This window comes from Epargyreus clarus, unplaced genomic scaffold (genome assembly GCF_041222505.1).
Source record: "Epargyreus clarus isolate Ecla_fem2 unplaced genomic scaffold, WU_Ecla_fem_2.2 ptg000023l, whole genome shotgun sequence".
In the NCBI taxonomy this organism is placed as follows: Eukaryota; Metazoa; Arthropoda; class Insecta; order Lepidoptera; family Hesperiidae; genus Epargyreus; species Epargyreus clarus.
The window spans coordinates 686,216-703,095 of NW_027332230.1; the positions used below are offsets into that span (position 1 = coordinate 686,216).

The 16,880-nt window shown below is 43.9% G+C and overlaps 1 protein-coding gene across 4 annotated transcripts; it reads left to right on the forward strand.

The window, feature by feature from the left end:
• Nucleotides 1-3,125: 3,125 nt before the first annotated feature.
• On the forward strand, nucleotides 3,126-16,459 carry LOC140751636 (transient receptor potential-gamma protein). Of its 4 annotated transcripts, none has more exons than XM_073085609.1 (18): nucleotides 3,177-3,313; nucleotides 4,039-4,119; nucleotides 4,288-4,373; nucleotides 4,457-4,499; nucleotides 4,670-4,794; nucleotides 5,767-6,135; nucleotides 6,276-6,806; nucleotides 7,244-7,478; nucleotides 7,839-7,970; nucleotides 8,248-8,387; nucleotides 8,474-8,720; nucleotides 9,313-9,442; nucleotides 9,672-9,867; nucleotides 10,229-10,420; nucleotides 11,213-11,254; nucleotides 11,888-12,071; nucleotides 12,502-12,835; nucleotides 13,476-16,459. In XM_073085609.1, exons 5-18 carry the CDS (start codon nucleotides 4,687-4,689, stop codon nucleotides 14,086-14,088), a joined length of 3,453 nt encoding a protein of 1,150 aa, XP_072941710.1. In that variant the 5' UTR covers nucleotides 3,177-3,313; nucleotides 4,039-4,119; nucleotides 4,288-4,373; nucleotides 4,457-4,499; nucleotides 4,670-4,686; the 3' UTR covers nucleotides 14,089-16,459. The 4 variants fall into 4 exon arrangements, with proteins under 4 accessions (XP_072941713.1, XP_072941711.1, XP_072941710.1 ...); XM_073085611.1 differs by having other exon boundaries at nucleotides 3,184-3,313; nucleotides 4,029-4,119; XM_073085612.1 differs by lacking the exon at nucleotides 4,039-4,119 and having other exon boundaries at nucleotides 3,126-3,258.
• The last annotated feature ends 421 nt before the right edge of the window (nucleotides 16,460-16,880 follow it).

Consider the following 16,880-nt stretch of genomic DNA (forward strand, 5'->3'; position numbering starts at 1 on the left):
ATCGGTTGAGGAGTTACATATTTTGACTCCGAGCCACATTATCAGACCCTTAAATAGTCAATGATAAACTGGTTTTGCAATTTCATTAGAGCCTACACCAAATATCTTCAAACAAAACTCAATTATACCCATCGGTTGAGTCCACCCATATATTTTGTCTCCACAACCCACTCTGATCCTCATCATATTTAAATGGGACCAACTTGCAACAATTGTCCACACACGAAATTAAAGCCATTAAAATAGGTTCATAAACGGCGAAGTTATGGCTTTTATATTTACATGGGTGGAGGAGTTCCCCTCATTTTCTCCAGCACCCATCGATGGATTGTGACCATATTTAAATGGGACCAACTTCCAGCTCGTCTCTACACAATAAAAAAAGAATCATTAAAATCGGTCCACTAACGGCGGAGTAATTCTTGTACATACATAGAAAAAAAAAGATACCGGCCGAATTGATAACCACCTCTTTTTTGAAGTCGGTTAAAAAAGAAAATGTTTACCGGACTACACACCTTTTGCACGTCTAACTTGACAAGCAATATTGAATTTATAATAAGTTATTTAATAACAAATCACGTTCCCTTAAGGTGTTTGCAGCTTCTGTTTTAATGAAAGTAGCATTGAAGGATACATAAAACTTTTTATGTACAATATACAATTGAAAAACCTCTGTCCGAATTGACGGAAAGTAGGGCTGCCTAGGAAACTTGTAAAATTAAATTATTGTCAAAATTAAATGATTTTTAATTATGTCCACGGAATTTGATACTTTTTTATGGAGGAATCTGTTTAATAAATTATCTGACGTCTTCTATTTATTTGTTATTTTTTAATAAATGAAAGTAGAGCCATGTATAATATTTTTTCGCATACCCAACCTACTTGTCCTCAATGGTGCTGGAAAAAATAGACTTTTAAGCTTTCCATAAACTACAAAAAAATCCAAGCTACTTATGATCCTTTTATGTCTTTTCGTAGCATGTATCTTGTAATATTAATTGTATTGAATATAAATCACCAAAATCTTCAATGATAAAATTATTATCGTTATTGTAATGGGGGTCACGACAGTGGCCAGTCGAACTCGTTAACATTACGTGGAGACCGTCGAATCAAGTTGGAGGCAAGAGGGTCAACAAGGCCGAGAGCAGGGCGTGGAGCGAGGGATCAACTTGGATCTAATTGATAATCTTTGTTCCTTGTTAAGTATAATTGACATAAGTGAAAACAAACTTAAGCTTGCGAGAAGGCGGTAGTAATTGGTAATACTACATTACTAAATATATAATGGAAATGTAGCATCGTTTATCTAAAGTATCAATATGAGCAATGTGTGGCTAACTAAAAACTCTAGTGTGGTGTGATGTGAGCAATGTTCGGTCCTGCAGCGCGAGGGCGGCCCGCGCTATCACGCTCTCATCTTGTCACTCCGCCTCGCCGACATATCGAACATCGCCGTAAACATATTTACATTTTCCTCGATGCATTTTAATAGGAAACACTTACTTATCGCTAGATAAATCCATGTAGGTACCTACATAATATCGGCTTGCCGGTTATAAATAGGTACAATACGCAATGAAAACACAATAAAGGCAAATAGATTCGTTATTAATTTTGTGTTAGCAAACACATCATTATTTATGTTGTGAATAAAGTTAGTGGGTATACTTACTGATTATTCGTTGTAAGCACCGTGTTCAGCTTTTAACACCTGAAAGAAACCTGAAAGAAAGAACTATTAGCGTGGTGGAGAAAGATTACTGCGGCTCCGCTGAAGCCGCGCGCGGCGGCCGCGCTCCACTCCTCCTACTCGTGCTATTGATTTGTCTTTATCATTCATCAGCTTCCATTAACTGGAATGCGATGGATATGAGAGAAAAATACCCGATCGCTCATTGACGATAGCACTGCGAGCATTATATTACTTGCACTTGCAGGGCCGGATTAGGACGAATTTCCGGAGGTTCTGGGGTATCGAAGGAGGGGAATAACCTATTTTCCGAATAATTGAACATATCTTTCCGTCATGTCTTTTAAAAAGATATTGCCAGGAAATTAAATTCTTTCAACAAATAGGTAATGTATGACTTAGTCAACCTTACCCTACTAGTGCAAGTCGATATTGTCGGTAAAAATGGGAAAAAGCATTGATTGCTGCTGTCCTGTAGAAATGTGGATATTTTTATTGTGGGCCCGTTTTGTGGTGGTCCCGGGGAGTAGCCCCAGCTCCCTCAAATCAGGCCCTGTGCAGTTGTTGGCGAGCTCAGGCCGCGCCGGGGCCGGGCCCTCCGACGTTTTTCTTTCACGTGTTTCCGTTAAAATCGTCGCGAGTGACAAAACTTCGCTATAAATGTTTACAATTAATTCGCTTGTTTCGATCCTACGAAGTGTCGGACTTAAAGATAAACACAAAGTATTATTTCCTCTTATTGTACCTTTGAGGCGTGCAAATATACAGTCAGGTATGACAAAAATAATTCCAATATTATTTATAATAAACTTATCTTTTTATTGTCTTATTATTATAATATTAGTAGGTAATCAAAAATGACTGACAGTTACACCTAGGTGTAGTCATGCCTGCAGGCAGCATATTTTAATATATACATAAAATACATATTGATGTTTGATGATACACAACTGCATATTTAATGAAAGGAATGTGTACAGTTAGTATAACTTAGTAGTGAGTGGCGCTTTTAAACGTTAATTGAAGTAATTGTGTTTCTATTAGTGTCTAGGTTTAGAAAATCAATTGTCGTAAGATAGTAGATAATTATTTTATTGAACGACATCTACCAAATTCGATCATAGCCTCGTTACCGGCATCGTTTGTTTTGATAGTATTTTGTTGTGAAGATAGCGACATGTCGATATAAGACAATCGATAGACAGTATCGGTGTATCGCGGCCGCCCTAGGTGCGCTGGGCGGGCGGCGGCGCGGCGGGGCGGGCCGGGCGGCGGCGGCGCGGCGGGCGCGGGGCGGGCGGGCGGCGCGGCAGTGCGCGGCGCGCGGCGGAGAGTCGCGGCTGGCGAGCGCGGCCGGAGCGCGCCACGTGCCGCCGCCTTCTCGGGAGCCGCGAACCTTTCGCGAGTTTCCAGCCGAAATAGAATTTACGAGCGGTCGCCGCATCTGCTCGCCCCGCAGCAGGCTCCACCGCCGCGGCCTGCTTCTCGTTGCATGCTCCTTGCACGGAACTTCTCCTGAACTATCTTCGGAACTTAACCTCCGTGGAATCCCTTTGCCTGTAATTATTGCGCGGGAAAAGATCTTTTAATTACCCATTCTACAATATACAATGTGTTAGTAGTAAATTTTAATTCATTAGTTTTTTGTACTAAAATAAATTATTATATGGGTACGTAGTTGAAATGTCTAGTTTTTGCAACTTAAATCAATCGCTACCGTAAATCATTGTAAGTAATGTTTGTCTCGGGCGGTACCTACACTGGATATAGGAGCAGGCAACCTAAACAGATCCCTCGTATAACGGTCATGCACTGTTCCTTGTGTAAATATTTAAAACTTTTGTTCTTCTCGCCGTTGACGTTACTTCCATGGGTTTTCAGCTTGCAGACAAGAAAATGTCCTAAAACGTGTATATTAGATTAGTGAATAACTGGTTTACAACTTTATTTAATTAATAGTTATTTTTTTCTAAACTACAATTAATGCAATATTTTTCTACTTCCATGGTGAGGAATATTCATTTGAATTATGTATCGGTCGTTTATAGTATCGATGAGTGATTCTATTATATAAGGTATATTATTAAAAAAAAATACTTTTATAGATTTATGCGTCACGAAATATGTACAATGAAAATGCAACTAAGAGTAGCTGTAGGTACAACATAATCCATATGGTTACCGTTAAACCATTATTATATAGGTACTTAGTGGGCATGCCCGAGTCAAATTGTTGTGGCCGACTTTATAGTAATATAATATGACGAATTGATCTAGTTTATTAAAACAAAATAGCACATAACAGCATAAACTATTTGAATGATATCAGATTTTTACAGATCACACACTCTTTCCGGACTATAAAGTAAACACAATATCCTCACATCGGTAAAGGAGCAGGCTAGAGTGTGAATATTTAGGTGGGTTATTTGTTCTTTATTGCTCTTCTGAGCGGCATCATGTCGATCGCAAAATAGAATGTAAAGTCCGTTTTACGAGGGCGGCGCGTTCTGAAGATGATGTACTCTTACGAATACAAAAGCAGTTTACGATGCAATAAATAAAGAGCATCGAACTGGCACTTTCAGGAGGCGCTCGGCGGCCCTCTCCAGCGCTGGAGGCGTTACGGCGCCACTCGCGGCAGATCGCCGCGCGCCGCGTCCGCCGCGTGCAGGTGCGTGTCCGCCGCGCGCCGCTCGCGGCCGCAGCCCGCCGCGGTCGCTCGCCGAATCGTCTGACGCGTGCGTTTTGTTTCAGTTCTCGGAGCGGGCGCGGGATGGCGCGCGAGGCGACGGCGCCGGTGAGTGCTCGCCTCCACCCCGCCGCGCACGCCGCCGCCGCTAAATATATCCGGGCGCATTGTAGTGCGGTGAATCGGCGTACGCGCCGAACGCCGTCTGCAGTGCGCGCTGGCGGCGGCGGCTGCGCTCGCGGGCGCGGCCGCCACTCACGAGGTGTTTGTCTCCGCAGAGAGCGGCGGCTCCGAGATGTCCGGCGGCAGCGGCGGCGGCGACGCGCGGCGGCCCTCCACCTGCCGCGTGGAGCTGGGCGCGCTCCTGGCGCCCGAGCCGCGCCCGCCCGACAACAAGGTCAAGGTATGCCACTGACGATACTTATCGCAGGTAACCACGTTCGTATTGCTTCGGTCGCCAAGAACCTTTTCAATTTCTTATTATCGATTTCGTATACATTTTTAGTAGGTACCTACCCGGTGTCTATCGAAATGTATTAAAAATCTTAACCCGAGCGAGGAACGGCGACCATAATGTAAATAGAACTTTAATATAAACAGCTCAACATAGAGTAGCGTAACCAGACGACTATTACACTACTGTTTATGTTTCTAATTGAGTCTCCGCATTCACTCGTTTATATCCTTGAATAACTTCAGCTCCATAACCACCGCTTACATGATTAAAGTACACCCCGTCAGGCGATATGTTTTCGTCGTAGAACGCAGGCAAACGGATAAGTCAAAAAGGGCAGCAAGCGAGAAAGTATGGTAGCTCGCTTGCGCGACGTTCGCCCGCGGGCCGCCGCCGCCCTGCGCGACCCATTTGCATAATGAGCATATCGGCCGCCCTCGACGCATTCGACAGCGACATTTTACCATTAACAGCTGACCTACTTCATTTTTATCGTCTATCATCTTACGATAAACGTGGATGATAATATTTGCAGGCTTGTAACGAAGGGATGGGAAAGTTACGATAACGGGTAAACAATATGTCACGATTACCTAATATTTATACGTTTACAGTATTGCTATAAGTCAGGTAATTATTCACAGTAATGGACATAAAGCTAATTAAAATGATTCTTTAATTAGAGATATTTAATTAAATGGTATGCGGGTAGCAAGTTATATGAATTTAACAAGCTCTAGGTACAATCTCACTCTATTCAATTCATAATTTGTGCAATTGGTATAAGTAGGTACGTCAATATTATTCTATGACAAAGACAAAGTTTCACTTTTTTAACTACATAATATATCCATAAGATTTCCATAGCGAAGGTGTGTTTAATATAAAAATGATTTGTTCGGGGGGGGTTGTTGTTTACAGCGACACAGTATTCATGGGATGACGGAGGAGGAGAACGTGGTGCGGCCGCACCAGGAGATGGCGGTGCTGTCGCTGGAGGAGAAGAAGTTCCTGCTGGGCGTGGAGCGCGGCGACGTGGCGGGCACACGGCGGGTGCTGCAGCGCGCGCGCGACACCGGACACATCAATGTGGACTGCGTCGACCCGCTCGGCCGCAGCGCGCTGCTCATGGCCATCGACAACGAGAACTTGGAGATGGTGGAGCTGCTCCTGGAATTCGGCGTCGAGACTCGGGACGCCCTGCTCCACGCCATCTCCGAGGAGTTCGTCGAGGCGGTCGAGGCCCTGCTGGACCACGAGGAGAGCACTAGGAAACCTGGCGAACTACACGTGAGTATCCATCGATGTCTCTATGCGACTACTGATCTAAAAAACTACAACTTGGAAAATTATTTTTAATCGGTAAGTGTTTGTTCCTTTAGTATAAAAATATGGTCAGGGATTCAGTTTCGTGTTTGTATCAATTTTAGAGTTGGGAGGCCCTACCACCAGAGACGGCCACATTCACACCAGATATTACACCTTTAATTCTGGCGGCACATCGAGACAGCTACGAAATAATAAAGCTGCTCCTAGACCGAGGTGCCGCGTTGCCGGTGCCGCACGACGTCCGCTGCGGCTGCGACGAGTGCGTGCGGTCGCGGCGCGAGGACTCGCTCCGGCACTCACGGTCGCGCATCAACGCATATCGCGCGCTGGCATCACCGTCCCTCATCGCCCTCTCCTCCAAGGATCCCATTCTCACCGCTTTTGAATTATCCTGGGAACTACGCCGACTCTCCGCCCTCGAGCATGAATTTAAGACTGAATATCAAGAGCTTCGTACACAATGTCAAGAGTTTGCTACGGCGTTATTGGATCACACGCGTACGTCGCACGAACTACAAGTGCTGCTCAACCACGAAACGGGCTCGCCCCAAGCGCCACTCATCGAGCCGGGCGCGCCGGAAAGAATGAGACTGTCGCGGTTGAAACTCGCCATCAAGTTACGACAAAAAAAGGTGAAGTTAAAAATATTTTTAAAAGTGTTAGCAGGTTTAGGTTAGGTAGATATTTTAATAGAAACGAAAGTAATGGTTACAGAGTCATCATCAGCATCATCAACCCATTACTGTCCCACTGCTGGGTACGGGTCTCTTCTCAGAATGAGAAGGATTAGGCCATAGTTCACCGTGCTGGCGAAGTGCGTATTGGTAAACTTCACATTCCTTTGAGTTTTTTTTTTTCTTCTATAAATCTCTCAGGTATGCAGGTTTGTTCACGACGTATTCCTTCACCGTTTAAGCAACTGATAATTAATTTCTAATACGCACATAATTTTGAAAAATCAGAGGTGCCTGAGAGTTAAACCTCGGATCCCTCGATCGAGAGGCCGAGTTTGTTAACCACAAGACTATCACTGCTGCTGCAGAGTCATATAAAAATCTCTCACTTTCAGTTCGTGGCCCACCCGAACGTTCAGCAGTTGCTGGCATCTATCTGGTACGAGAGCGTGCCGGGGTTCCGCAGCAAGAACATGCTGCTGCAGGCGGCGGAGATGGTGCGCATCGGCGTCATGTTCCCGCTGTACTCGTTCGCGTACATCGCCGCGCCGCACTCTTCCATCGGCCGCACGCTGCGCAAACCTTTCATTAAGTTTTTGTGCCATTCTGCTAGTTATTTCATGTTCCTATGTGAGTTTTTGTTATGTTTTTCCTAATTAAATATGATTATTTGACCAGTAACTAAAAAAAAATGCAACTTTTAAGAGAACACGTCGGATATGTGATAAAGAAAGAGGGCGAGAAACTAAAGTTATTAAAAAATAAGGACTAGTCTTTTAAGGTTGATTATTTTAAATGTCCACGCTCTAGTGTCATACGGTTTAAGGCATATAGAAATTCCTTTGATTCCTCTGAACACTCTTTACCTAGGTTAAAAAAATCAAATGACCTTATATTTTTTGTACCTATAATACCTTACCGACTGGCGTGTTGCTCATTTTAGTAATAGGTACTCTATATAAATGTGTGTATCGTGTGTGTGGTGCGCAGTCCTGCTGATCCTGGCGTCGCAGCGCATCGAGACGGCGGCGGGCGGGCTGTTCGGCGCCGAGCCCGCGCCCGTGTCGCGCCGCGGAGCGCCGCCCTCGCTCATCGAGTGGCTCATCCTGGCCTGGGTCAGCGGTCAGTGCCTCTATTTCCCTAATAGACGTCCAAGTGAGACTTGGTAGCACAGTGTAGTAATATGTACCTATCTCTTTACTCTTCATTTTGTTCTGACCAAACTACTGATGCTAAGGAACGTAAGTACCTAACCTACGTATGCTAAGGAACATTACGATTTTTACGGTTACGAGGGTAATTATTAGATTAATACTGGCTGCATAGAACATTAAATTCCTTTAGTGGGTATTATTTCCACATTTACCAAGTAAGAAAGTAAGCATTACATTATGTACAGGTTTGATCTGGAGTGAGGTGAAGCAGCTGTGGGACATGGGTCTGCGCGAGTACGTGCACGACATGTGGAACGTGATCGACTTCGTCACCAACTCGCTGTACGTCGCCACCGTCGCGCTGAGGGTCGTCTCACATTTTCAAGTATGTTTCGTTAATTTCATTGTCCTACATATAAGTTTGTGGAGTCAAAATGTTGGTTTTGAATAACGTAGGCCTAAATCGTGCAGGTAGCGCGCGAGAGGTCCTTGGGTCTTCGGTGGAACCAGCCGCGTGAGAAGTGGGACGCGTGGGACCCCATGCTGCTGTCGGAGGGGCTGTTCTCGGCCGCAAACATCTTCAGCAGCCTCAAGCTGGTGTACATCTTCAGCGTGAACCCGCACCTGGGCCCGCTGCAGGTGTCGCTAAGCCGCATGGTGCTCGACATCCTCAAGTTCTTCGTGCTCGACATATTGGTCATTTTCGCTTTCTCTTGCGGTAAAATAACATGTATACAAACATTTTATTAATTCGATCTGTTGATATATATGTACGTCTTGTATATCAAATCGAATCATATCAATCTTGTATATTATAATCAAATTATTTGTTTAAATGTTGTTGTAATAATTTATTGAATTCATCAGGCATTCGTAGCTTAGTGGTTAGAAGTCAGCGTCACAATCAGGATCCCAGATTCCTAACTCAGACACTCACTTTATCTTGGTTTTTTTTCAAATTGTTACAATAGTGTAGTAAAACATCATGTGGTCACTCCACCGTACACACCTGAGACAGTTTTATTTTGTGCCTGAGAGTTCTTTAAAACAAAAAAGTTCTCAAAAGTGAGGTTTACCAATTCCACTTGACCCGCAAGGTTGAGATTAACAAACCCAAGCCCCTGTGTCTCTGAGGAGAGACTCGAGCCGTTAAAAAGTATGAATCTTTTTCTTAATAAGTAATTTGAAACCTACTTTATATTTATGTTTTGAATCAGAATTTGCTATTTTTATATTACTTACATACATTTCTGGAGACTATAAGAACTAAAATGTCAAATGTTGTCTTAAGTTTCGGTTGTGAGATGCAGGTCTGAACCAGCTGCTGTGGTACTACGCGGACATGGAGAAGAAGCGTTGCACCACCAACGACAACGCGTTGGCCGCCAACAGCACCGTGGTGGACCCCGACGCCTGCGTCGTCTGGCGTCGGTTCGCTAAGTGAGTAACCACTCATTTAATACTTGTATCTCTATGTGTTCCAATACCAGAACCTATTTCATCTGAGATAAAATTACGATTTCAACTGTATTACGGGACATCTGTATTTGGGGTTAGCCAAAGCTTAGCCAATTACTATTATATTTAAAAAATAATTAAAGAAAATATCAGAAACTCTTCGAGTAAATTTGACTAAATTATTGATGATCAATTTTCTGGTGCATCGCAGCTTGTTCGAGACGATGCAGACGCTGTTCTGGGCGGCGTTCGGGCTGGTGGACCTGGAATCATTCGAGCTGGACGGCATCAAGATTTTCACGCGCTTCTGGGGCATGCTCATGTTCGGCACCTATGACGTCATCAACGTCATCGTGCTTCTCAACTTGCTTATCGCTATGATGAACCACTCGTACCAGCTTATATTCGTTAGTTATTTTATTTTAGATTTCGTTATTCTAGTATCTACCTGGTCATTGTCTAAATATAGTATTTTATAAACAACATACAATCATAATTGAAATATATAGGTATCATATCTGAAATATATAGGTATATATCTGTTGCTTCTCATAACTCTTTTTAAAAACAGTTACTAAAGATATTTTATGCATCTGATCAATTGTCTAACTGAGAGGAAAAATGATAAAGCACACATTATTCAATTAGTACATGTTAATAGATGCCATGAAATCTGCTCTGTCACTGTTGGGTCATACCGCGGTCGGTCGGTAGCATTCCGGCACAAAGTGTGTAGCAGCATAGTGACCTGCGGCCCGGCTTGTGCAGGAGCGCGCAGACGTGGAGTGGAAGTTCGCGCGCAGCAAGCTGTGGATCAGCTACTTCGAGGAGGGCGGCACGGTGCCGCCGCCCTTCAACGTGGTGCCGTCGCCCAAGTCGCTGCTGTACGCGTGGCGCTGGCTGCAGCGCCGCCTGTGCGGGCACGCGCGCGCCAAGCGCGAGCACATGCGCACCATCCGGGTCTGACACCTTCACACGTTTTATTGACATTTGCACGCGATACGTGGTATAACGGCTATTTGTCGCCAGGAGAAACGCGGTCGTCACATCTATTTCTTACGTGAAGCCGTTTTGCATTTCAGCGGTAGAGTGTGGACGCAGACAGTTTTAAATGTCAAGGTCATAATTATGAGGTCTTAGATCTCGAGAGTGACAATGCATATACGTACATGTGATTGTTTTCACGTAACCCTGTTCTATATTTAGGTGGTTACAGGTGTCCAAGGGCGGCAGTGGACCCTTACCTGCAAGCTTATTGGCATTTATTTGCATTGTTATAAAAAAATATTAGAAACGCGTTATTTATAGATTTCTTTTTATTGTAGAGGATAATGTAATAGTGAGAGCTACGATTTGAGATGCATTTCAAACGTCATTTGTAAAAAATCTCTTGTAAACATTGACTTTCACTTTCCGAAAAGTCTTTACCGTAGGTACATTTACGCCGTTTTTATTAATTATCAATCTATTGATTTTAGCCTAATAAAATGTTTGAAATCTTTGAACCACAAAAGTGGTAAATAAAACAATTGAAGAATCCTCTACAATTTTCAAGTTGTTAAGTTCTTTTTAAAACAGTAAGGGAGTCCAACGCTTGTCCTGAATAAACTTTTTTATAAACAGGTCCTAATAATATTTCAATGGAAGGCGCTTTTGTCCGATTATAATTGCCTACACTTTAATTGCATGTAGTAAAAATAATCGCTTTATAAAATCTTTATGCCCGCTTTTCATACAACATTACTTTTCCAGAGGAAAGCGAAGCAAGCCAACGAGCGTGACTTCCGCTACCAGGTACCGTATAGCGCTATTAATTTGTAACGGTCGCCTTTAACGATCATTTACAAACGTGATTTCAGTTTTTATGTTTATTTACTTAACATGCCTTTGATGTTAATTCGTGTCGTATTTTTTTTAAGTAATAGTTATTATTAATGTTTAGTATACTATTTTACATAATATTTTAATTATGAGCGAATATAAATTATTCACGTTGTGCTCGAAGGACTTAAACCAGTTATACATTTTGCATGGTTCAATTCGCCGTTTCTGCACAGTTTCATATGGAAAATAGGGGTTGGTAATAAGTAGATACTCTAATTAGTCGCTGCGAATAACCATTTCTCACACTAAATAATTATGAAGCATTTACTGAAAATACATACTGCTATTCCGACGATATCTAATAACGGGAGTGAGCTTTAAATTTGAACATTAGAAGGATGTAAGAGAGATACACTCACAGGAGGCGTTCAAACTTAGTTTTATGCTTAATGATGCATCTGTAATCGACGATATCCGATCGATGTCCGTGCCTAACAATAACAGTAAGAGGGTCCACTTAAGATCAAGAGGACTACGTGTACAATTTCGTAAGCAAACATTATTAATTAGACTTATGTTCGTGCGTGTGTGTGTGCGCGCCAGGCGATAATGCGCAACCTGGTGCGTCGCTACGTGACGGTGCAGCAGCGGCGCGCCGAGTGCGGCGGCGTCACGGAGGACGACGTCAACGAGATCAAGCAGGACGTCAGCGCCTTCCGCTGCGAGCTCGTCGAGATCCTGCGCAACTCCGGCATGAACACCTCCACCGCCAACGCCGGAGCGCCAGGTACGTACCTACTTCATTACAAATTTTAACATCACGATATTGTCATTAAAGAAATGAAAGTAGTAGACGTTTTTGTGATTGGATTGCAATGGCACCACCCCTATTTTTACCGTGTACCGAACGATTGGTTAGCTAAAATTTTAAAGAATATCTTGTGAAGTTCTTCGCAAGCAAGTCAATGAGAATATCTTGTAGGCATGCAATGTCTTGAAATCAATGGAAAATGAGTATGATATATGTACATCGATTGTACCCTAAGTTATAGCTTTACATGTGAAGACAAAAGTCATAATTTCTTAAAAATTTGCAACAATACAGGATATGTTTTATCCAAAATAAACTCGTTTATTTCCCGAATAGATAAACATTTTTTTTAATCTAATACACTCAGTCTTTATGAAAATAACATAAGGTGGATCTCTACGTGCAGGCGGCGGCGGCGGCAAGAAGAACCGGCAGAAGGAGCGTCGGTTGATGAAGGGGTTCAACATCGCAGCGGGCGGGCCGCTGGCGCCCGTGGACGAGATCCTGGCGTCGCTGCACCACGACCACGGCGGCGGGTCGCTGTCGGCGCTGCTGGGCGGGCGGCTGCGCGCCAGCCAGTCCAGCCTGTCGGACGCGAGCGCGCCGGCGCGTCGCAAGCCGTCGCACAAGCGCCGCTGGGGCACCATCATCGAGGCCGCGCGCGTCGCCAGCGTGTCGCGCCTCATGGGCCGCTCGCGCTCCGAGGACTCCGTGTGCGACCACGCGCGGCCCTCGCCCAGGTATCCTAACTTTTCTACTCACTCTCCTCGATCTTCTCCTTGATCACCTTGATCTTGAACTAGCTGACCCAGCAAACTTTGTACCGCCTCAAAATCTATTTATCAAATATATTTCATATGAAATATAGCCTATGTTACTCGTCGATAATTTAGCTTTCGAATGGTGAAAGAATTTTTAAAATCGGTCCAGTAGTTTTTGAGCCTATTCATTACAATCAAACAAACAAACAAAGTTTTCCTCTTTATAATATTAGTATAGATAAGTATAATTATGCCGTATTCGAAAATATTGTGTCGTAGAATCTCGCAGTGCAAATTTAAGGCCTGTCCAAACAAAACACACATTCTTGCGCCGCGTATGGCGTAATTTACGCCGCATTCTAGCGTCACGTTGTGTTGTTCTAACTTTTAGTAGTGAGCGTTCTAACATGCCGCCAGGCGTTCTTGACACCGGGCGCTGTATTTTTCACAGATTAGACAAAAACTGTCAAAAATGATACCGATGTTACGATTTTGAAAATAGTAGGTACGTTGCTTAGCATCGATAACGTATCGATAACGAGTCATACGTAATCGAAAAGCTAACAATATATCATCGATATTTTTTGGAAGGATTAATTAAAAAATTGAACGTTTCCAGCGGGAGCGAACGATCCGATTCGGGCAGCGACTCGCAGCGCAGCCCCGAGCGCGGCGCGCGCGGCTCCGGGCCGCTGCACCCGCTGGCGGCGCTGGCCGTGCTCAAGCGCAAGCGCAAGAAGTTCTCCGACTCGCGGCGCGCCGCCGAGCAGCCGCGCGCGCCGCCGCCCGCGCCCGACCCGCTGCAGCGCGCCAGCTCCGTGCCCGCGCGCGCGCCGCCCGCCGCGCCGCGCCCGCCGCCCGCCGTCTCGCCCGCCACCACCGCCGAGAGCGTCGCGGGCAAGGGCGGCAGCCGGGAGCCGCTGCTCGCGAGCCTCGACGACGACGCGCACAAGGTGAGCCGCCGCGGCGACTCGACGCCGCCGAGTCCCCCGGGAGGCCGTCTCGCGCGTCGCCCGCCGTCGAACCGACGTTCCTCGTTTCAGGAGGCGTGCGGGCAGTGCGGGTACGAGGCGGCGGCGGAGCGGGGCGGGCGCGCGGCGCGGGCGGCGGGCGCGGCGGAGGGCGGCGGCGCGGCGGGCGGCGCGTGCGGGCGCTGCGCGGCGCTGGCGCGGCTGGCGGGCGTCACGCCGCTGCACGGCCACGCGCCGCACCACTCGGCCGGCTGGCTGTAGGCACCGCGGGTCCCTAGGGATGTCTGGACGTCGACTTGACGATGGTCGGTCGCGTTGAAGTGAGTCTTTCGAATCGACAGGCGAAGAATTATGATTGAATTTCGCATCGTCCCTGTCTGACGATGCGTAGCAACCCCCGGTAAACCGATGTTTGTCACAGATGTAATAATAAGATGATCATGAGTTAGTTAAAATATTTACTCGGTAGGTATGTCCTACGTTCTGAATATAACGTCGTGGTTGATTCGTCATCTTTCTCGACCGATTGCCAGGTGTACTTGATATTATTGTATAAGGCATTTGCACCAGATATGGTAACAATTTTCTAAATGTGGAAGTTTACATGCATATGAATAAATTTAGAGATTAGGTAATAAGTACTTCCTTTTGGTGCTAGTAAATGTCTACTTCCTGTGCAAAATCTAACTACAATTGTGCAGTCGCCTCTATAGTCTATCATCAAATTATCGTAGCTTGCTGCAATTCTATCTCCTAGCAAGCCTGAAAGCGCGATATTAAGATCGTGTCATGTAATACTGACTTGCTGCACTTAATCGACTACACAATTGTTATTGCGGTTATTGCGATTGTCCATTTACGAGCACCATTTATGCACTACCGTGTGGCTACTTTAGGATGATTTAAGTAATTTTACAGTTTTAGTAAAAATCTTAGATGGTTAGAGTTGTTGTATAGTTTCTGTGATCTGTATACATCGAAAATTCCATACAGCGTTTTAATTTTTCTTTAACCGCATTAAACGTTAGGTTCAAGAATTTATAAAATTTATATTAAATGAGAGTATGACGTACCTATACCACCCATGCATTATGTAAAGTGGCCACAGGTAGCGCGAATTTATTCATCTAAGGTACTCACGTACATAATTTAAACAAAACATATTCTAACGAACACCAACTAGTTAAGTAGATGCAAAAATAATATAGTAAACATTGTAATAAGTAATTAAAATATTTTATATACGACTTATAATATGTATACTAAAACTGATATAATTAAAATACTTGAATATTTAAATATACTTAGTAAAAATATACAATTAATCGATAATGTGTTCCAGATAGTTTTCCAGTAATAAGTTACGAAAGGCGCACACAGAAATATTAATATATACTTATTAAGTCATGTAACAGGGATTTTATGTGGAACACGTCCTATTTACTGACTGTCTGTTACGTTACGTACGACTGCAGGTCCCCGACCGCCCGGCGGGGCCCTCGGGAGCAAGCCAGTGAAGTTACCATTCCTTAGTTAGAACGAGTTGAACTGAAAGATTGCTAGACGAATGGTATCCATTTCCATATACGCTTCGCTTCCGCAAGGATTTATTCCTCGGAACTGTCGACGAATTACAAAACGCTTAATTCTTTTGCAATATAATTTAATCAAAACCGGACTGTACCATATACGTCGTACCAACGTACCAAAGTCGATAGCGTAAATCAGCCCTTATCGATGACGTAGTTGTAGACCCACGATAAAAACGCATTTATGTAAAACTTTCAAAATGGATTATAATAGAATGTGTGGTGATTATGTAACTCTATGTTGAATTAGTAGGTATTAGCGTCACTTCTTAGAAACTCTTGGCACAACGTTGCAGTGTTTTCAAAACAGGACTTTAGGTAGGTAGATTCCTATTCAAATATACATACCTATTTGGAGTTCCATTTCCTGGACGACAATAATGTTTTACATTTTGATTATATTACAGGTAGGATGCCATTTTAATCGTAGTGTTAACAGTTGTATCGTACAATAGACACGATTTTTACGAGAGCTTACTAGGTAAACATTAACGAAATTTCCGAACCACTTCGTCAGTCTGATCCATTTGTTACGTTTATAAGTGTTGTGATATGACGTGCGTCATGACTCGTTAAAGTATCGAATATTGAACAATAAAAGCCGTATCTGGCAACCGTTAGTAATTAACTCCAAACGGAATTTTAGGTAATTACTATGTTTTCTGTTTCGTGAATGCTTTACCATCTGGAGTCCGGGACGTCGTCCCGCTACCTACCTAAGGCCGACCGGCGACGGTCGTAGTTAAGGTCGGCTTCCCTAGAGTAAGAGAGGAGACCCCGCGGCGGCCGCCCCACGCGATGCTGCACTCATATCGTCCCCTCTGAATGCTATGTGTAATATTGTTTGTGATTATCGTTGAGTACTAGGTAATTAATATATCTCGATCTATTACGACAGGAGGCCTTCACTTGCGTTTAGTTGTTCGCCGCGCCCCGCGCGCGCCGTCACATAATCGATTTATATTTTGTAAAGAGTTGTTGTTTATTTATACATTATATTTGTATATAACGGTGCGAAATTTAATAAAATAAGCACTAACCAACCGTTGTTTTATTGCTTTCCTAAATACACCTTTACTTCGATTATTGATGATTCTTCGAAACAGATTGTTTCCAACCGGGGGGACTCATTCATATTCTTAAACGTTTTTTAATACTTTTTGGGAGTATTAATCGATCTTTGACATATTGTTGCATGTAATTACATGTTATATATTGGCCTTAACCAAGATTGTTAGGCATTCGCCTTATACAAAATTATCTGAAATACATCCTATCCGATTAAATTTAAACTTTCTTGAAATTATTTTTTTGGCAATGGAGGATCATAGCTTAGGAAGTCGTGCTTCGCTGTCTAGACTCAATTATAATAAAAACTTGAAATTGAAAGTTTGATGTGATTTATAATACTTGTACTGCCATCTCTTGACCAGTGACGAAATAACGATTTTCGCAACAAATGAT

What these genes read in the sequence shown, in the direction of transcription:
- LOC140751636 (XM_073085612.1), top strand. Translation starts at nt 4,687, where the DNA reads ATGTCCGGCGGCAGCGGCGGCGGCGACGCGCGGCGGCCCTCCACCTGC. An exon ending in GGGTCGTCTCACATTTTCAA is followed by an intron (nt 8,388 to 8,473) that starts GTATGTTTCGTT and finishes TAAATCGTGCAG; the next exon opens with GTAGCGCGCGAGAGGTCCTT. An exon ending in CGCCAACGCCGGAGCGCCAG is followed by an intron (nt 12,072 to 12,501) that starts GTACGTACCTAC and finishes CTCTACGTGCAG; the next exon opens with GCGGCGGCGGCGGCAAGAAG.